We start from the raw sequence: 22,288 nt of genomic DNA on the forward strand, positions 1-22,288 counted from the left end.
CTAAAGTAATGATGCATATGGCCTTATACCAAGGTTTTTAAAACTGGATTGGACAGGGAATTGTTCTAGTGACTAATTCATGGGTCGAATGGTTCAATTATTTGGTTTGAATGGATGGTTCATTTTGATAAAAATTTAAAAAACTGTCAAAACCATTGTTTAAGTTGACGGTTTGACTGTTCAGATCAGCAAACCCACTGACCAAACCAACAGTTTTTGGCCAAAAAACAATTTTGAGGTGAAACAAAACCAGTCAAGTGATTTCCATCACAAACATACAAAATACTTGGGTGACCAATTTCTAAAGGCCTCTACCTTTTCCCTCCCTCCACCCTAACTCAGGTGCCATCTCATGCTATGGTGAGTGTCATCCTGAAATAACCTCTGCTATATACAAAATTGCTACCATTGTCCTTAAATGAATTCGTCCTTTTGTAAGCATTGGGATTTTGTCCTTTAATGCCTTATGAACTAAGGTTCATTGAAGGTCTTCAGGTGATCATTTAACGGTGTGTGAGAAGTTTCTCATAGTGAGTTATGAGGGCCTTAACCTCTTTTAGTTAGTTAGAGTGAATTCTGTGGATATATACAAATCCTCTAGTATTTAGGCTGCATTTGGCATTTCTTATTTTAAGGATTTATCTTTGTTTTACTGTTAAAAATTCAGTGTTTATAGGGGCATTTTAACCATGAAAAGGAGACAAGTCCTTAAAATAAAGAATGCCAAACATGGCCTTAGTCTGATCCAAGTCTTACAAATACAACATTGCCTTTCAGAATCTAAAGCTTTTCACATGCAAATTCCCTCTCTAGAGTATTCTTAGATGATCCCAGATCCGGTGGTCGTTTATGTAATTACGGGCTGAACAATCTAACCAGTGGTTGTACCAATAAAACCATGATTCAGCGAGTTTTCAGCTTTTCATCCGTTGTGAGTGACAATGTTAGTTGAATGACCTAGTTTTAATTTTTGACACATTTCAGTGTGAAGTTTCAGAAAATGACAACAATTAAACAATTGCATCTGTTGCAGTGAATAATAAAAAATTGCATCGTCGAAAAGAAAAAAAATTAGAAAACTTAATTGTCGGACTACTATTGCTGCTATTCCCAATCCCAGATTGCCTAAATACGCTCCATTTGCCTTCATTTCTAACGAACCATACTGATTAGAATTGTTCTTTACGCCATGAAACTCCTTAGTTTTGTTTGAAGTGGGAAGTACCATGTCTGACCTATGGGCATCGATTCCAATAAGAGCACTGTAAGAAGAAATCAACAATCCTCCAACCTCCATGGACCAAATAGGCTTGGGGCATAATCCTAGAGCGTGCTAGCATGTAGATAGCATAATAGGACTAAATTTGGGTGAGATGCTGGTTGATATACAATTCTGAAATCTGATATATAGATTTGTGCAAATTCTTTACAACTCCATGGATTACTTCAGAAAAAGTAGGACAAGCAATTTTGACAGTTACAGCCGTTTATAAGAGATGAAGAGATGACTCTTCAATTTCGAGCCTTCACATTCACATACCACCATGCTTTTTGATAAAAAAAAGAAAAAAACAGCTTCCCACCATGCATTGAGAATGCATCTATAAGTACTGATTAATTAAAAATACTGTCTTCACAAAAAAAAAAAAAAAAAATTAGTTGAAAATACTACCAAACTGTAATTTCAAGGAGGCCTTATGAGCATCTGCAACAGCTCCAGTGGTTTCTAAGAGTTCATTCTTCATCTGGGATATTGTTGACTCCATGTATTCTTTGTGCTTTGAGACTGTATCAATCAGCATAAGCAGTTCCCGAGCACACATCTGGGTTTCCTCATCACATTGTTTGATAACGTCATGCAACTTTAGTTTGGAGGTCTGAACAAAAATGTTGGATCAATTAGAGCCTGTTATAGTTCTTTCTACAATTCCCATTAGTTGGTGCTGTGAATGATAAGTCCAAGTATGTACCTTAAAAAATTCTTCAGCTTCTTTTTCCACCAAATCCAAGTTATGTTCCTCCCTCTGAACATCTTCTAGCATTCTTTTAGCTTCCACCGCACATCTGGATGTGTAGTCTTCTATTTCCTTCTTCAACAAGTTTAACTGAGCTTCGCCCTGAAAATTTAGCATGCATCTGTATTATTAAACAATGACTTTCATGATACAAGTTGACCTGCTAGTAAGCTTTTTGAGTTTTTCCACCATCACTGTGAGTATCAATTCTGAAAAATATAAAGAATATTAATGGAATTTTGAAAAGGATAAACTGTGGAAATGTGGACATTCCCACATATAATTTGCATTTATTTGCACATTAGTGAATATCACATATAGTTATGTGCTACACTTCATACACTCCCAGATTTAAAGAATAAACTAGCAGGGAACCCGTGCAAATGCATGGGGATGAACATAAAAGAATTAAGATGAAGCATTTATTCTTTAATTTTATTATTGAATAAAATTAAAGAATAAAAAAAAAACTACAAGATAAAGGAAAATTTTCAAGCTACCATGAGTGCATTGTTAAGCAATATTCTAATAGTGCTTTGGAGAAATAAAAAATATAATAAAAGAATAAAAAGTGCAAGACAAATCATTTCAAATACTAATAGTTGGGGAATTGTTAAAGAGATTCTCAAAATACACCATAAGGCCATCCAGCTTGCAAAAGTTTAAATACATGAAATTATCAAACTCTTATGGATCATCAAAGAGAAATTCTCAAAAACACTATGGACACACACTTGGACACATACTGAACTGCAAAGAACAGTATTGTGCACACCGTTAAGCCCTTGTTTGAGAACACTTATAACTACTTTTAACAAGTACTTCTTTTAAGAGTTGGGACCACACATTAAGTGGCTATTAAGTGATTTTGTGTTTGGTAAAAAAGTGGGATTCTTTAAAAAAATGACTTCAAGTTGGCTTTTTTTCAGTAATTCTTGAAGATGTACTTCTCTAAAAAATGGGACGAACCAGTCCCTAATAATTTTTTGTAATACCTAAAATACCCCCGCACGAGGGTTATACTTCGCCATTCATTCGAACATCTCTACTACCAGGTAGCGGCGCACTAGTTGCAGGTCCACCAACGACCATCGGCAGAGAGTAAAAGTGGCTGGCAGACCTATTGTTAGTTCGCAAATCTGGGATCGAATACACTGCCACAAAGGTCGAACTCTAGGGTCGAAACCCAGATTTGGTTGCTGGTATGCAGCCTTGCCACTCACCATTCCTGTTTTTTCTTCCTCAATCCTTAACCTTACCACAGAGATCAAACTCTAGGATCGTAAATATGTTTTTCTTCCTCAGTCATCGTTCCTGTTCAATGCCGCTACTCACCACTGTTGCCGGTTTGAACCTGCCGCTGCAACAACGATGATGATCGTCGGTGAGGAAAAGTGGCTAGCAGACCTGTCGTTAGTTCACAAATCTGGGATCGAATACACTGCCACAGAGGTCAAACTCTAGGATCGAAACCCAAATTTGGTTGCTGGTATGCAGCCTTGCCACTCACTGTTCCTATTTTTTCTTCCTCAGTCCTCAGCCTTGCCATAGAGATCGAACTCTAGGATCGCAAATATGTTTTTTCTTCCTCAATCACTGTTCCTGTTCAATGCCGCCACTCACCACTATTGCTGGTTTGAACCCGTCGTTGCAACAACGATGATGAACAGGGAAAGGGAAAGAGTGAAGACTAAGGAGAAGAAAAAAAAAAGAAGAAAGAGAGATGGTGTGGTAGAAAAAAGAGAGATGAGAGATTGGAGGTGGAGATCGGAATGGATTCACCGCCGCCGTTGAGATGATGAACAGTGGATTTCGGGGGGGTTCTGAAGAAGAAAAGGAAGAAGTATGAGATGGAGAGGGAGGCCAGAGTATTTATTATTTATTATTATTATTATGATTATTTATTATTATTATTTATTATTTATTAGGATTATTTATAATTATGGCGATTCATGTGTGGGTCCACATGGACTCTCTGTTAAAATATATAGCATAACATGCGAAAAGCATTATATATATATATATATGTATGAGTGAAGTGAGGGCTAAAATTGTCATTTGTGTCAATATAAACACTTATGAAGTAGCTTACCAAACATCCCCACCCCAATAAGTGCTTAAAAACATAATAAGTGATTTGGAAAGTGGGTTACCAAACAGCCTTAAGTGGTTGTTAAAATAAGTACTTCTAAGAAGTATTTGTGCAACTTAATCATCAAACAAGACCTAAGCACACCAACTTACCCAAAAGCCCACATATCAAAATATACTTGTATACTAGTTCAAAACCACAATAAATGAAGTTTAATAGCTTTGGCTTTCAATAAAGGAAAAGACAACAACTTACCCGAAAACCAAACCCAAAAGCCCCACCTTGCAAATTGAAAGAACAACTAAAATCAAAGAAAAAAGCCAAGCTCTCATCACTGTTCCCAGTACATGAAATCCTTGAGCAAGAACACATCATAAAAAATAAAGAAACTACATTCTATTTTTAAACAAAACTAATATAAATAAAGAACAGAATGGCTAAAGCTTAAATGACTACATTATAATCTCAATTAAAACTCTTATCTTTTTTTATCAGCCACATAAAACATAACTTTAATTAAAATAGAGGTAAAACTCAACATTTTGAGTAGCCTCGCCTATCCCATGAGCTTAAGACAACGATAGAACCATTTTCTTAAGTTACAATTGAGTCCAAAATCAATTCTCCCTATTGACCCCTTGCTTAGAAAAATGGACAGCTAAGCTGTTTGCTGATCTAGGAAGCCACTGCAAAACCACCAGCATTTCTTTTGAATTTTTTTAATCTCAATCCTGAAATACCATGGAACCTTATCACTTTCGAATCTCCTTCAGTTCTGCACCCATGAAGTCCCCTTCCCCTAAAGGCCTGAAATACAAGAAAACCAAGTTTCTTTCAACACTTCTTATCACCCCTCCCATTCAAGTAGCACCAGGATTGCCGAAACAACTCCCATCAAAATTCAATTTAAAGAAATCATCCACTAGTGACTTCCAGCTTCTCATTAGTTTCTTCTTTGCTGAAGATGATGCTGCAATCACTCCCCAGTGTCTGATAAATATCATCAAAAGTTAAGTCAAGAAATAACTTTGTTGACTTCACTCAATGTGTCACCTTTACCATTATGCTTTCAATCAAAGACTCTTTACTTCTTTTTTTCTCCTCAAAAATCCTCCGGTTTCTTTATTCCCAGATTGTCCAAACCACTGCAGCCCTTGTGCACTTCCAAAGTAATCTTCCCATTTTTCTCAGCCAGCTGAAAGTAGAGGGATCAAACAATCTATCCAAACTAAGTTAGAGTGTTCCACCTGCAACCAAACAAAGAAAAAAACCATCCCCAATACAACGAACGAGAGGACGGGAAATGAGAAGGTGATGAGCAGATTCACCATTTGAATCACACAGAACACACCAATTTGGAAATAAGCACCAACCAGGTCTCCTCCTTTGTAATAAGTCATAAGTATTGGTTGCACCAAGGAAGAGAAGGGGAAGCCAACACTCTAAAAAATGAAGCACCAATGAAAACCCTAGAAGGATGACCAGTCCATAGACAGCTATCCACTTTATTGTTATACTTGGATTTACTGCTGTTAGTAGAACAGATTTAGAAAAGAAAAAATAATCCAAGAAAAGAAGAGAAGAGAGGAAAATAAAAGAAAAGGGGGCTGTGTGTTATGTTACTACCGCCCTAAACAATATCATTTATATGTGCTTATAATAACATGATAATAACATGAAACAAAAATACTAAAATGCCCTATCGCCTATAACAGTACATAACAGATAGAAAAGAAAAAAAAATGTAACTGAACAACTCAAACAGTGGGACCCATGGTTTTTAAAACCGGGAATCAATCAGATGATTGGTTCCATTTTTCCCCAAAACCAGATTTTTGCAAAAAAACGTTGATTTGGTCAACAAACCACTGACCTGGGCGATTGAAACATTCAAACCGTTCAATGGTTTTGACCATTTTTAATTTTTTTAATTTTTTTATTTTTTTGTCAGAACGGGCCGACCGTTCGATTCAAATAGTCAGACCGTTCGACCTAGGAACTGGACCCTTGATCGGTTCGGTCTCCGGGTTGGTTTTAAAAACCTTGGTGGGACCACAAGGGAAGTATCAAGTCTAGTCCACTATATCACTACACTCCCCCTCAAGTTGGGAATAGATGTTGATCATTCCCAACTTGCACAAATCTGATTCCAATTTGACTTTGGTGACTGCTTTGGTGAAGAGATCAACAAGCTCCATATCAGCGGCAACATATGGCAAGCATACATCTTGCGAGGCAACTTTTTCTCAGATAAAGTGATAGTTAACTTCAATATGTTTAGTTTTGTCATGCTGGATTGGGTTATGGGCAATATTAATAGTAGCCAAATTATCATAATACGACCTTAATGGCTTTTCATACTCAATCCCAAGTTCCTCAAAGAGAGATCCCAACCATAACACTTCAGCCACACCATGAACCATAGACCTATAATCTACCTCAGCACTAGTGCAAGCAACAACATTTTGTTTCTTGCTTCGTCATGACACTAAGTTACCGCCAACAAAAGCACAATACCCCAAAGTTGATCTCCAATCATCAACACATCCAGCCCAATCAGCATCAGTATACACCTCTATCTTCATATGAGCATTATTCTTAAAGAGTATGCCACAATCTGGACATCTCTTCAAATAAGCAAGGATTCTTTCCACAGCAAGCAGATGAGCAGTTCTAGAAGAATGCGTGTATTGGCTGACAACACTAAAAACATAAGAGATGTTAGGACTTAGGACATGTAAGACATAGGTAAAGGAGATTTCCTACCAGCCATTGATACATGGTTTTGTCTTCAAGAGGCTCAAACAAGTCCTCTTTAATTATGTTCCAGCAATCTTGATAAAAACCCATGGTGAAACCATCCCGCCCTGGTAACTTGGATCTATCCATTGAGAAAATTGCTTGCCTAACCTCCTCAAAATTTCTTTCCAACCAATCTTTGTCCTCTTCAAAAAGTCTTGGCAGCACTCACTTCTCCCAACTCCTCTCTAATGCGTAATGGCCTCCTCAAGATAGATTTGAAATGAGTCACAAAACAATTGGCTATCTCTTCTTGGGACTCAAAAACCGAACCATCTACTTCAAGTTTAGACACTAGATTTTTCCTCCTTCCATTAGCTAATTCATGAAAAAAATCGGTGTTGCCATCACCTTCCTTGATCCATTTACATATGGATTTTTGCCTCCATGAAATTTATTCTTGCAAGAGGACCTCTTCTAAATCTCTTTAACTTCCATCTCAACTCTCTTTCCTGTAGATTCATTTTTCTATAGGACTCCTACAAATCCAATCCCTTTATCTAGGGGTGTAAACGGATCGAATTCAAATTGGATAAGGCAATATCCGAATTTGAATTCAATTAGAAAAACTAATATCCGAATTCAATTTGATATCCGACAGATATTGAAAATTAATACCCGAATTCAAATCCGATTAAATATAAAATATTTTATATATTATATATAAGAATTAAATAATTGATCAAATTCGGATATTTATCAAATCGAATCAAGTCATATCCAAATTCGAATCCGATTAACTATTCGGTAAGAATAGGATATCCGAATTCAACTGATTAGATATTCAAATTATCCGAATTCGATTCGATTATGTCGAATATCAAATTCGAAATCGGATTTCCGAATACCGTTGACACCCCTACTTCTATCTGAACAATCAAAGAAGGTTTCACTTCTTCTATTCTCCCAAAATGATCCCTATTCCATTCTTATTTCTACCCTCTACCATTCCTCAATGTTCTTCAAAAAATTCGGGTGTCAACCACATGTTTCCAAATATAAACAATCAAGGTCCACATGTTTGCAAGTTCCGCTAATTTAGTCTCTTTTAACATTACAGTATCCAGCCTTTCCCTTCTAAGAAGATCCTTTATTAGTCTTCTCTTCCTTGCACTACCTAAACCCCTCATTCCAACTAATGATTTTCATAGGAACATGGAATTTGGAACCTACCTCATGTTACAAGCCCCTACTTAGGAATCTTCCTTCTCTCCCCTCTTCCACTAAATTCTTAGTCTCCCTCTATGTCAAGAATTAATCTCTTCACCTCTATTCTTTTCTTCTTCCTTCAGCTTTTCATTAAACAAGAATCTGTTGAATTCACTCCTGAAATTTTTGAGATCTGCACATTTTCTAGGCTTTCTTCTAAAGATTCTTCGCCATGTTTATACTCAAGGAGAACACAAATTTGTCCCCAAATTCTCTCTAATTCCTCCTCTTGCAATTTTACAAAAGACAAATCTCCTACATTTTCGCAGCCTTCAACCACATTCTCTACTACCCCTTCCAGTAGATTGTGAGTCTCTAGGTTTCCCTCCAATAGTTCCTCTTTTTGCTTACACTCCTCAAGATAAACACATTTGATCCCAAATATTCTCCAACTCCTCTTAATTCTTTCTTTTCCTCAAATCCTTCTCCTGTCTTTTACCCTCACTATCCTCCTCCAAAAACTTCCTTTCCAGGGCCACTCCTTCCAATTAAGGTGCTAGAGTACTTGTGCCAAACACAAAACCCACATCAGCAAAAAGACAAACACACCTGAGCTTGTTAGAGGAACAGATAACAAAGTTGGAGAACTAAAGGGGGAGCAGGTTAGAGGTCAATCCTCCCTTGTTAACCAACTATGGGGTAGTTGTAAAAGGCTCGACCAAAACCAAGTTAGCCTTAACATTCGAATCCACCTTTGAGGGTTGTCTCCCCTCTGATGATTCTATGATCAATGACCAAGGTAATTTCTATCCCTCTAGGCCTCTATCTATTTGTATCTACTCTATTGGATTGGGAATACTTGTTGGATTAGGTGTACCCTGACTCTCTTATATGAAACCTACCAAATTTCCAGTTTCCTTAGGTGAAGTTGGGTTCTGACTTCTGAGAGGGTTTCTGGACAACTTCTAGCAAATCGTCTTCCAAGAAGTGTTGTTCGGTGTTAAGGCTTTCAACGTCGAGAAGACTCTTAGATTTTAATTGTTCCACACTACCAAGGCTTGAAGAGTCATCAATTTCAAACTCTGAGTAGCTTTCCTCTTCTGTTGAGTAACCTTCCTAAAGATCTTTTATTCCATTGCACCTTGTTGCTTCCAAAAACTTCAAACCAATCGATTGATTGCACTTGCTTGACACCTAAATCTAGGTTGAATTTGTGGTCATTGATCTGTTACCTCTAGGGAGTGGTTGGCTAGACATGATCAAGGAAGACAATGATAGACCAGACTTAGTATTTATATCACCCCATCCAATGATTTAAAAGGCACACCTAGGCGGACAAGCAAGGCGCATTTTGGGGTATGTACCTCGCCCAGGTCCTAGGCACACACCTTGTGTGCCTAGGCATGCGCCTGATTAACCTTGCGCCTTAGCCCAAGCGTGCACCTTTTTAAATTTTTGCGCTTTTTTGCTGTTTCTTGAGTCTAATGGCTAGCCTCAGCCTAGGCATGCGTTTTTTTGCTAATGTTGCTCATTCATTCATTGCAATAAAATTTCTTCTTAAAAGGCAATTCCCAGATGTGCGCCTTTTTAAATTTTTGCGCTTTTTTGCTGCTTTTTGAGTCTAACGGCTAGGCATGCACTTTTTTGCTAATGTTGTTCATTCATTAATTGCAATAAAATATCTTCTTAAAAGGCAATGAAAGCTATAAAATCATTATTTTTATGTGAGAAATAAGAATTTCAGACCCTAACATAGACTTGCTCGGGCTTGCCTCGAGGGGCGTGGTACAAAGGCGACTCATAGAATCAAGAATGCAATATGTTTTACATCACATTACTATTTGAAGCAATGCAATTAAGGAGAAAAAGAGATTGTGGGTTTTACATGCTTGAAAATGCTTTATATGTTTGCTTTTATTTTTAAATTTTCATTTGAATACACTTTACATGTTATGTTTATGTATTTTAATTTTAGATAATAGGTTTTTTAAAACATTTATTTTAAAATTTAAGTTTATATTTTTTATTAACATTATGTTTAATATTTTTTGCATTTTTTTAAATGTTTTGGCATTTTTTTGACATTTTTTTCTATTTTTTAGATTTTTTTGTAATTTTTCGCCTTTCTTAAAAAGGCGTGCACCTCGCCTTGTGCCTTGCGCCTTGCGCCTCAAGCGCAATTTTTTTTTTTGATGAATAATAATAAGTTTATTGATTCAAAAGCAAATTAGAGTGAGTTCATACATCATCCCAACGAGAGGCGCGAGCTGCAACCCCTCCTTGAAACTTACAAGTAAACTAGGAAAGAAAAACAAGAATCACAACTGAACCCAAAATAATTCTTCCCTATTTACCCCTTGCTTAGCTAACACATCTAACAAGGTATTTGTTGATCTCTCCACCCACTGTACAGTGACCAACATATTCCCTGTCAACCAACTAAATTTCTTCATTTCATTCTTGTATCGCCACAGCCTCTTCAGAAATTTTCAACCAACCCACCACCACTTTGGAATCCCCCTCGATTATTAGGTGTTGTACCCCCAGCTGGTTTGCAAATTGGACCCCTTGTACAACAGCTAAAAGTTCTGCCCTAATGGAATTTCCGATACCCAAGGGACATGAGTAAAGCAACAAAATCTCTCCCTTCTCATTTCTCAAAGCACCCCCCCACTCCGGATAATCCTGGATTACCCATGCTACTTCCATCAAAGTTCAACAAAAACTCTCCCTTCTCATTTGCGCCTCAAGCGCAAATTGGCCCTTATGCTTTTTTTGCGCCTTGTGCTTTTAAAACACTAGCCCCATCTCTCTTGGTCACATGCTCTTTTAAAGTGGCACATGCCTCATTAATAACAATGGCCCGTCTTCTTTAATAAAGAAAGCCCATTAGTGTTGTTGGGCCCAATGGGTTCAATTGGGCTTGATCCAACATCACCAACCTCCTTATCTTCCACAATGTTTAAGTGGTCATGTGTTCGCCCCTAGTTCAATTGATCGGCTCGATTCACAACTAAACCTTTCATCTCCCCTCCACTTTGAAGCTTTTGTTTACCACCTTTGACCACTTGTACAAAGGACATGTTGGCCTCCAAATTGGTGCTTTGCACCCCACGTTTTTGACCTTCCATATGCTCTACCCCTTTTGGATTCTCCAGAAACTGTTTGCCCATTTTGGTGAAAGTGTTTGCTGTGTTTAAACTCCCAATCCCTTTGAACCACACAAGGCTTCTTCTTCAACTCTTTCATCTTCTTCCTTTCAAGCATCTCTTCACATGCCTGCTTCTACAGAAGATGCCAGCCATACTGAGTGGCAATATCCCTCTACCTTGAGCTTCCACTCTTCTTGGTTTTTCTTCTGGCCTGACTCCATTGAGAAGTGCTACAGAACGAAGGTCCCCCAGTAAGTGTTGGCAAGAGTCGCACCGCAAAGATGGGTGATTGATTCAACTATCTCCTGCTTCCATATGTGGAAAGGAAGTCCTAACACACGTACCAGAACTTCATCTTCAACAAAGAAATCTTTTGACTTAGAAACTGGGCTCCATCTTGAATCATAACTAGCCCATACAAATACTGAAAATTAACCGCTGAAACATCTAATTCATCTTCAACCAGATCAAGAACTGCCTTGCAGCTCTCAAAGGGGGTTATAATGAAACATTCTTTTAATTTCACATTACAAATCAGCAGGTATGCAATCCTTCTCCAATCACAAACCTGACTTTTAACTTAGATAATATAATTGCTTTCCCAATCTTCCCTTTTAGTATATGCTATCACCATTCTCTGACTGTTACACTTCACCAAAGTCATTAGATCCTGCTTCAAGTACTCCCCTCTAACTGCATTTTTTATAGCCTGTTCTTTTCTCGGGGCCTCCTTTTCTGCTATTGTCAGGCGTGTTCTAAACTCCTTTAGTAATCCATTTACCTCCTTCCACCCTTGCCCCTGTCTTCCTTCAGGAAAACAAACCAGCTGCTTCCTGCCCTTCCCAAAAAATTCCAGAAGAGCAATGTAGGAAACTTTGTTATTCCTCTTGCTTTCTAACACGTATCCTTTACCATCTCCAGTCACATACTCCTTCCAACTTGGCTGTTTCCCTTTGATACTTGCTCCAGTGAAGAAGTCCTCAACCCAGTCAATCACATCAATGCCTTTCAAGAACACAGTTATTGCACTTGCACCTACTTCTTCTATCTCCTTTCCTGAAAGTGTTGTAAAAGCTACCTCTCATCCTAGGTGGAAGAATGCTATGAAACAAGATATGAATGATCTAATCAAAAATTAAAAGTGGGAGTTGTTTGAACTTTCTAAGGATAAGGAACATTTTGGTTACAAGTAGGCTTTTATGGTAAAATACAAGGCAAATGGGTTTTTATTGAAAGGTATTAAGAAAGATTGGTAGATAAGGGTATACAAGTCTTGCATAGAATCTCCTAAATGAAAAAAATGTTTGTGTTGAACACACGTCAGAGTTCAACACTCCATGGATTCTTGAGGACACATTTACATAACATTTCCTTTTTATCCCTAAGCTTACTTGACATAAATGAATGTCGTATGTTCAAGAATGTATTTCCTGTATCAAATAGTGTAGTAACATGGGTAACATTTTAGACCCATTTTTGTAAGTATATAATGTTAGAATTCAAGAAAAGGGTATTCTGGTAATGTGTCGGCCCTTCAACTTGTACTTAAACTAGATATAGATTCTATTTCTTATTGTTCTTATGCTCCTGTTTTCAGTTGAAGAAATTTTAACTTCCAAGCGCGAACAATCCAAAAGAATGAAGCAAAACTCAGAACTTGAATTTTTTTTTCGGAAAACGTAAGGTAATTTTATTAGAAAAGCTTAGCGATACAAACAAAATCCTGCAAAAGACAAGGCAGGATTGGGGACATCCCCCATTACAAACACCAAATTGACTGAGAACTCAACAGCTGAAATACACTTAGATGTTTAAATTCTGGATTGACAGAAATCCAGGACATCAGTTTACTGACTGCCGCCTGCCATATCTCCTCTGGGCTTTTTCACTTTTTGATTAAATATTCTGTTGTTTTTCTCAGATCAAATGGCCCAAAGCACTACTGTGGGATGATACTCCAGACTAGTTTCCCTTTTTTCTTCAAATTACTGATCTTCCAGCTATCAAGCACCTCCTTTACAGATTTAAGCATGACCCAACATATCCCCACAGCCTGTAAGAAGTGGTCCCACACTTGGGCAACAATCGGGCAGTGAATACAAAGGTGATCAGTAATCTCTGGTTGTGATCCACAAAGAGCACAAGAGTCATCAGGAATCTGCAAGCCTCTTTTTTCTAGGTTGGATCTGGACAAGCATTTATTTAAAGCCATGGTCCAGAAAAGGAAGTTCACTTTTGAGGGACTAACTGAGTTCCAAATCTGCTTAGATGGAAAATCCCCCATTGCAACCCTACTACTGAGTCTACAGGCCATTGATTTTTACTGAAAAGCTACCCTCTTTAGACCACTTCCAAGTCCACTGGTCATCCTGACTACAGTCAATATTCTGAGCTTGTAAAAGTCCCAACAATCTCAAAACTTCTTCCACTTCCCAAAAAAAGGATTTCTTCTAAACTGTGGAGCCCATGTCACCTCATTACCTGAGAAATTGTAAGAATCAGCAATCGAAGCATTCTGGTTGGAGGCACATTGATAAAGAGTAGGGAAATCTTCAGCCAAAGGGTGGTCCAAGCACCAAGGGTCCTTCCAGAATCTGATTGTCTTACTAAGCACCCCTTTCCTCCAGTTTCCCCATTCTACCCCAAACTTGGCAGCTATCAGGCTTCTCCACCAAGCACCCCTTTCTGTGGCAAACCGCCTGATCCACTTACTAAGAAGAGCTGAATTTGTCACCTTAGTCTTCCTTAAACCCAGACCCCTTTCTTAAATAGGAAGGCATACTTGATCCCATTTGACAAGATGAATCTTCTTTTCTTCCTCCCAACCCCTCCACGAAAAGTTCCTTTGTAAAGTCTCCAATCTCTTTGCCACTTTTGTTGGGATAGGAAAAAGAGAAAGAAAATAAGTGGGGAGATTTGAGAGGATACTTTTTAAAAGGGTTACTCTTCCTCCAAAGAACAGATATTTTGCCTTCCAAGTGGAGAGCTTTTTTTCCCCAATCTTTCAATTACCAGGTCCCAAATGGCTGAAGAAGAGCATTTAGCTCACAAGGGTAGTCCCAAGTATTTTATAGGAATCTGTTCCACCCGACAAGCTATAACATTGGCACATTCCTCCAAGTTAGGAACCTGACCCACTGGGATAATTTGACTTTTTTGAGGTTGACTTTCAGATCTGTCACTACTTCAAACCAGCTGAGGATCCCTAGTAGGTTCTCCAACTGCTCCTGTGAAGGATCTATGAAGCATAAAGTGTCATCAGCAAATTGGGGGGTATTGACTTTTTCCTCCCCTGGGGAAATTGCAAACCCTTCCCACATACCAGATTTAACTGCCTCCTGTAAAGAGCAGAGGAGAGAGGGGATCTCCTTGCCTAAGCCCTCTGGAGCTCTCAAAAAGGCCTACAGATTGTCCATTTAACAGGATGGAAAATTTTGGGGAAGAAAAACAAACTTTCATCCAGTTCCTCCATTTTTTACCAAAATTCATTTTTTTCCAAAGCACTATCTATGCATCTCCAATTTACATGGTCGTAAGCTTTTTCTATATCCAGTTTGCACATTAAACCAGGCATCCCCTCTCTCTTCCTAGAGTCAATCAATTCATTTGCAATTAGAACCAAGTCAATAAGTTGTCTACCCGGCACAAAGGCACTTTGAGTGCTTGAGATCACACTATTTAACACCTCCATCCTTTCAGCTAAAACTTCAGCCAGAATCTTGTAGAAGCTGTTCAGAAGACTTATTGGCCTATAGTCTTTTAAGTGCACAGCCCCCTCAATTTTGGGTATAAGAGTGGTAAAAGTGTTGGTCAAGCTTCTTTGCAGTGAAGCACTTGAGTGGAAAGCCTAAAAAGTATTTAGGATGTCTTGCTTCACAAAACCCCAACACTTGACATAGAACATGTCGGAAAAACCATCCAGCCCAGGAGATTTCTCATTCTCCAAATTGCTGATTGCAGACTTAATCTCCTCCTCAATGAAAGGCCTTTCAAGGGAGCTTCTTTGATCTTCACTCAACCTCTTAAAGGGGAGATTCAAGGGGAGAGGTCTACACTTCCAATTCTCCTTATAAAGATTTTTACAAAAAGAAGCTGCAATTACTTTGATTTCTGCAACAGATTCTCCAACCTTATCATCCCAAATTAGTTTGCTAGCTGAAGAATTTCTGATTCTAGCATTTTCCATCTTCTGGAAATAGTGAGTGTTCCTGTCCCCTGCTTTAAGCCAGATTGTCTTAGCTCTTTGTATCCACTTTAATTCCTCAACTGCCAAATTATCAAAAACAGATTTTGCCTGAACACTCTTCAATATTAACTCCTCTGAAACTGGGCCCACTTCCTCTGCTCTGTCAATTTCCTGAATGAGGCTAAGGCAAGCTCTTTTTTCTGTTTCTGAATTCAGATGATTTTCCATTTTCCAGATTTTCACTCTTACTTAATTGTACCTAACTTTTTTGCTAAAACAAAGGAGCTAGAACCTTCCACCTGCACTTCACATCAGGCTGATCTTAAAAGAGGGAGAAAATCAGCCTCTTCAAACCAAGCATTCTTGAATTTAAAGGGTGCTTTAATTCTGTCCCTACTACCACAAATCATTTGGATTGGTGGACAGTCTGAAACTGGCCTAGGACGAACCACTTGTTTGAAATCAGGGAAAAGCTCATCCCAATTTACTGAAACCAGAAATCTATCTAGCCTGACTAGGGTTGGGTTTTCCTGGTTATTCGTCCAAGTGAAATTTCCTCCAACTAGCGGCAAATCAATCAACTCGAAATTGTTCACAAAATCAGCAAATTAGCTCATCCCTCTTGTCCTTCTACCTCTGACATTTTTTCTTCAATCGACAAGGTGATACTGAAGTCCCCTCCAATTACCCAAGGGCAAGTTAAAGAGCCTCTCACCTCTGCTAATTCTTCGAAAAACAGATTTCTAAGGCTTGTTTCTGTAGGCCCGTACACATTTGTCACTTGACATAAGCTTCCATTAGCTAGTTCCAGCAAGAGAGAGATAGAAAAAGAACCCAACCTGTGTGAAATCACTTTACACACTGATGGGTTCCAAAGGATGGCCAAGCCTCCAGCACTGCCCCTTGCCGGCTTGGACCTCCACCTTACCTGACCCTCCCCCCAAATACTTCGAACTAATGTTGTATCCATCGACTCCAATTTAGTCTCTTGAAGCAAAAGAATTTGAGCTTTGGCTCTTTTTATGACCTCACACATCACCAACCTTCTTCTACCCGACCCAAGACCCCTAACATTCCAGGAGAACAGTCTTAGATCCAATAACAACTAAATAGAAAGAGAAAAAAGAAACAGAAAATCCACCTCCTTTCTACCTCTTAGTTCCTCTTGCCCCCCCTAGCTCCCTGCCCTATCATTCAATCCCCAATTTAATCTCATCATTTCCCTATTTTTTGAAGCAGTTCCCCCCTTTTTTGCTGTTAATTTTCCTCTCCATGAGAATCCTATGCTCAATCCCCTCCAAAAATTTAGTTGTTTCATCTTCCAGACCCTCCAAAGAAACTCCCAGAAACTTCAATAAACCAAACAGTTTTGAAGAGACCCAAGAAGAGGAGGAGGGGAGATTAGAGGACTTATCTTCCTATGACGCCGGAGTTACAGCTTTTCCTTTGTTGACGTTGTTTTCTTTGTGGCTGTTTCCCAACTTCGACATCAGCTTCTCTCTCTCTCTTGAGCAAAGGATTGGTTCTCCTTTTGATTTGCTGACTCAATCATGGCTATCGGCTGCACCTCCACAGGTTCCTCTTCCACCTGAACTAAAGAGAGCTGGTTTGAAGTCACCATTGGACTCTCTAGAGCTTGCTGCGATGATTGGGTGGGAGTAGAAACAAATCTGCTTTCCTCTTCTGTGTTCTCCAACCTGAAGGAGAGATGACTAGACCTTCGAGCAACTGGAGGAGAGAAATCTCCAGACCTTCTTTGGGGTTGGATGAGCCACTGGGGCTCTAGACAAACCTGATCTCTCTTGTCCTGTTCTCGCCGATCAAGTCTGGGCTCAAAGGCCTTTGCAGATTGGGTTATTTCTTTTTCACGTATCGGGTAGGTAACTAGCCAGTTATGTTGTGGGTCACGGGTCTGGATCTGCTCCTCTGGGTTCGAGTAGGCCTGTAACCCCCCCCACTCCATTTCCCCTTCGTATCTCTTTGATGCACTCCTTAATTAGACTTTTCAATTGATCCACCGCCAAAAAACCCCTCTCTTGAGAAATGTTTAAAATTTGAATCTCCCATTCTTTTGGTATTTTCAAACCTCCAACTCGGCCACCCATCTGCGTACAGATCTGACAGATCATATTCCCCCTCTGGCAACCAAGACTTCTGCAACCTACCTCGTATTAACATAGGGCAGCTGATCATCGCTTCTCTCGCATTTTCTCTTGAAGATTGACTCTCCTCCACATCCAAAAGTACAACAGTTTTGGAGTCCTCTGTTTCCCTCCCCGATTTCGATAAGTTCCATCTTCTAGCAGTTGGGAGGATCTCCGACCAGACTCTAATTGTGAAGATAACCTCTCCCGCTGCAACTTCTACTTTCTCCGGTATATTTTCACCACCTCACACCTTCATCCTGACCCACTCACAGGTGGCTAGCTCCGATGGAGAATTGTCTGTTTCTAGAAACCCCCCACACCTATCTCTGATAGCTCTAATCACGCTTGGGCACCAGAAGATTAGGGGGAGACCATAAATCCTTACCCAGATTGGACTGTTATGGACAGAATCTGAATCTGATTCCGGATAGAAACAGCCAGCGCTTGCCCCCCACCAATTGAGTAGTAGCTGATTTCTTCCCAACTGCCACGAGCCATTTCTAAGGATCCATTCGGCTTCAGCTTCCAACGGGAAAATGAACAGAAAAAGTTTGTCCGCCATTTTCTTTACCTTTACACCTCCAACCTCTCTCCACTTTCTCTTCGCCCAGTCCTCTACTTCTCTAATCTCTATTCTCCACCAGAATCTCCCCATAAGGCAGCCTCTTAGGAACTCTCTTCTATCTTCCACCCCTTGTTGATCTGTGATAACCACCAGATTATCGTTCCAACTTTTCAGTTCTGTTGCACCATATTTTGGCCAAGATCCAACAGCCACTGCTTTGCTGTAGGAAAAGTTTTTCCTGGTTCTCACATCAGGCCCTCCTCGGCTATACCAATTCTCTGCCTCCCACCTCCTTCCTCCCCAAGGAGTTTTTTGGGGTACCCTCTTCGAAACATTTGAGCTCTCCCACTTTCTTCCTTCCTCAGAGTTCACAGTCCCTATCTCCCCTCAGCGGCGACCATCTCCCCTCACAACTAATCGTGTTGATCTTACAATGGTGTATCAATATTTGAATCAAACACTAAGAAAAATGTTTTGGTCCTATCCAAACATAACAAGAAACATGTTTTGGTATAAACACAAAAAAAACTATTGCTAGTCTAGATTAAAAAAATTCAATATTGTTGGAACCAGACAGATCATGTTAACTGCTGCAGCCTTAACAAAAGATAGAAGGTGGTTATACCTGCAATTTTTTTTGGTTCTAGAATATACAACCAAAACAAATTTGAGCATCTATTACGCAAAATGCGAGGAAAAATGGAAATTTTTCATGACATCAACCAATAAACACCATGCCCTGTTGTATGGGAATCCCAAAAACATACCTCATCAATCCTAGATTGAAGGGCTGCAAGGCGATTTCTTTTGCTCTCAATCTTAGAAGCATTTTCCACAGACTGTTGTTGAAGAGAAATCAATTCCTCCAACTTTGCCTTGGAGCTTTTCTTTATGTTATCCATAAATTCATCAAGGGCAGGTTTAAGTGTTGCTTTGTAGTCAATTCCCAACACCTCAGCAGGGGTTGATCCTTTGGTATTCAGCACATATTGATAATTACCTCCAAGCTTTATCCTAGAAAAGACAAAAAGGAAACCATGTTGTAGTTATTGAAGGGAGTGTTCTTCAATGTGAATTGTTTTCTTGTTGTGAGTTTCAAAAACAAATCAAAACCATCTGATATGAAAACAATTTGGTTCCCAAAACCAAAAAAATACAGAAAACATGTTCTTCATTACATATGTCCTTTTCGTTTCAAAAATTAGAACCAAAATATGCTTTTATTCATGTGGCTACACCACAGAGGGTAGCCCGTCCCCCTACCCATAACCCCCCAACCCTGGTGTCAGTAGGATTTGTTCCCAAAGTCTCAACCACAACCAGAGAGACTTTACCAACTGAGCCAGTTGGCATCACCAACCAAAACATGTCCTTAAACTTCTGATTTAAAGATTATGTTTTCATCTGGTTATTTAATATCATGTTACATAAATTATGTAATATCTTTACTACAAAATCTGTTTCTGTTTTAAAAACCATCATTTGATTGTTTTACAAACGTGAATTGTTTTTATTTGAAAAAAAAAAAAACTAGTTTTTTTATTTTCAAAACAAAAACACAATTCAAGAACTTGTATTTATTTTTATGCTGGTGCAACAATTTCAAAAATAAATGTAAACAAAAGCATTCCTGTTATTCTACAGAAGGAATAAACCAGTCCTAAAAACTATGATAGAATAAAATTTCAAATAGGACTTAAAAAACCCACAAGGCAAGATGCTTCGATTATAAAATTAAAACTAAAATGATTTCTGACCTATTTAGATCATGAAGCAATACACCATTCTAAAGCAGATAATTGACTTGGCTCCAGCACACTAGTTACAGATTAATTGGCAAAAACAATTCAAAATGCAAAGCATCAATCAAATCTCAGCAACTCACCTCCTAAGAGCCTGATTGCATTCAATTGAGAGGCTCTCAAGCTCCTTAAGCTTATGTCCTATAGTGACATCAAGGTCCCACGACTTCTCTTCCCAAGCATTCCTTGCAAGCTCTGTCTCCACAATATCTCTTTCCACAGCCTGGAGCTCCCTCTTCATCCTCTCCGCATCCCTCGCATTCACAGTCTGCGCATCAATCCTCTTCTTCAGCTCCTCATTCTCCTCAGAAATCCTCTGCTGCTCCTGAACCTTGGCGTCCAACTCCTTCTCCTTCTCCTTCAGCGTCTTCTCCACCATCACAATTGCGTTAGTAAGCTCCTCAATAATAGTGTGAAACTTCTGAACATCCTTCTCCAGCATAGATTTATCTTTCTCGAGCACCTCCCTCTCGGACGGCCCCGATCTCAATGCTTCAAGCTGAGCTTCAAGATCAGCAACTTCCTTCTCCAACGACTTAACTTTCTCAGCCACGGCATCACTCTCTTGTTCCATTTGCCTATTGAATTCATTGTCGAGAGCTTCAACACCCTCATCGTCGCCGCGGATGTAGAGCGAATAACTGTTTACGATGTGAGTAAGAACCCTATTATCTCGGAAGAGTGAATGTGTCGTGGTTGTCGGAGAAGACGCGATGTGATCGTTGTAGAGCGCAAACTCAACGAGCCAGTGAATGACGGCGAGAAGGGAAGGCCAGGAGTGAGGAGTTCCGGGGGCTTTGAGGGCAGATTTGTTGAGTTTGAAGGGGCAATTAAGGCATTTGAGGAGAAGGGGAAGATCTTCCTCGAGTTTGAAAGAGGGCCAGTCGAGGCGAGTGAAGATAAAGCGAATGGTGTCAGTGATGTCTTTGGCAGAGGGGAGAGGGGGTTTGAGGACGGTGGAGCAGGATTGGGAGGCGAGGTAGGCGTTGATGACGCGGATGGCGGAGGCCTGATGGGCGCGATCGGTGATGGGGCCGGCGGGGGCGCGGCCGATCCCAATGGAGGAGTTGGAGGGGCGGCTGCTGCAGTAACTAGCGTCAGAATCTCGGTTTCGGATGGTGCTTAACTGGCGAGTGTCGACCGGAAATCGACCTTGCAGAGAGTCCTTTGGGCGTCGCCGCCCACCGGCTCCTCTCATCTTTCTCAGTCTCTTGTTCCAATCATCCAATGTCCAATCTTTGGTTCTGTCCAATCTTGGTTCTGGTTCTGTCTGTTCATCTCTTTTTTCCCGCCTCTTTTGTTTTTCACTTTTCACCAGTTGGGAACCGTGCGTTGTACGGAATGAAGTTAACGTATGAAATCGCCTTTTAAGGGTTATTTATTAAAACACCCCCATTTATTAAAACCTATTCTATAATTTATATTTTATTAAAACAACCCCTATAGTTTATAACGGATTTATTGTCGACTTTCCATTAGATGACATTGGAAAACGGCAATTTTGACCCTAATGTCTATTTGAATAAATTTAATCAAAAAAAATAAAAATAAAAATACCATTTTTGCTTCTAATGAAACACGAGCAACCACTCTATTTAGTCAATTTTATCTTCTATATGAAGAAGTGCTAGAGGTACTTCAGGAATAAACAATCACAGGGCCATGCCCTTAAACATTTTCTTCTCAATTTAGATGATCATGTTACTATTTTTAGATGACAAAACAAATACTTCTTAGTGGAAGATTATTTACAACCATAGGGGTGTTTTAACAAAATGAAAACTATAAAATATGTTTAAATAAATCCATGAAACTATAGGGGATATTCCAGCAAGTAGGGGTGGCCATGAATCGAGTAACAGTTGTTGCAACTGTTACAGATTGTAGCCATTGATCGGTGAAGTCCAAGTTCTTGGGTATTGACATCTTTGACTTTGAACCCTAGGATGATTATTACAATGAAATTGAATTCACTCAAAAAAAAAAAAAAAAAAGCTAAGCAGTCACTAACCAAGCTCAGCAAAAGTTTTGCTAGTCCTCCATGCTGCAATCCCACCCACCTTTTGTCTAGGAGGTGCATCACGACGGATAGTCTAGGCAGTGGAACGGAGTAGGGCCCTTGGGCTAGTGAGTGCAGGATCCTCCCTTCCTCTTATTTCATATGATTGGTCCTTCTATTCTCTTATCGGATGGTTAGCAAAGCCATTTTAACAACATGATAATGGTTAAACATCACCCAAAAGTCTTCGAAGGAAGAAAAGGGTAATTTTGTCCAAAGATAAATTTTATTTTCTAAGCTCACAGATATGAATATTTTTTTTCTGAAACGTCACTGATCTTTCCAATAAGTGAAACTTTTTACTTTTTTGTAAAAAGTCTTG

General features: G+C 39.3%; 1 protein-coding gene across 1 annotated transcript; it reads right to left on the reverse strand.

The window, feature by feature from the left end:
- Nucleotides 1–1,380: 1,380 nt before the first annotated feature.
- LOC148874134 (kinetochore protein NDC80 homolog) lies at nt 1,381–21,239 on the reverse strand. Its single transcript, XM_088965577.1, has 4 exons — nt 19,991–21,239; nt 18,873–19,119; nt 1,971–2,117; nt 1,381–1,877 (listed from the first exon to the last, which is right to left on the reverse strand). Exons 1-4 carry the CDS (start codon nt 21,103–21,105, stop codon nt 1,656–1,658), a joined length of 1,731 nt encoding a protein of 576 aa, XP_088821703.1. The 5' UTR covers nt 21,106–21,239; the 3' UTR covers nt 1,381–1,655.
- Between the last annotated feature and the right edge of the window lie 1,049 nt (nt 21,240–22,288).

This window comes from Nelumbo lutea, chromosome 1, assembly GCF_056320005.1.
Source record: "Nelumbo lutea isolate HS-2025 chromosome 1, American lotus-T2T, whole genome shotgun sequence".
In the NCBI taxonomy this organism is placed as follows: domain Eukaryota; kingdom Viridiplantae; phylum Streptophyta; class Magnoliopsida; order Proteales; family Nelumbonaceae; genus Nelumbo; species Nelumbo lutea.

Excerpts from the sequence above, each read along its gene's own strand:
- LOC148874134 (XM_088965577.1), bottom strand. The coding sequence starts at position 21,105 with ATGAGAGGAGCCGGTGGGCGGCGACGCCCAAAGGACTCTCTGCAAGGT. Across the intron at positions 2,118-18,872 it reads TTCAATCTAGGATTGATGAG|GGCGAAGCTCAGTTAAACTT; the intron begins GTATGTTTTTGG and ends CTAAATTTTCAG. Across the intron at positions 1,878-1,970 it reads AAGCTGAAGAATTTTTTAAG|ACCTCCAAACTAAAGTTGCA; the intron begins GTACATACTTGG and ends ATTTTTGTTCAG.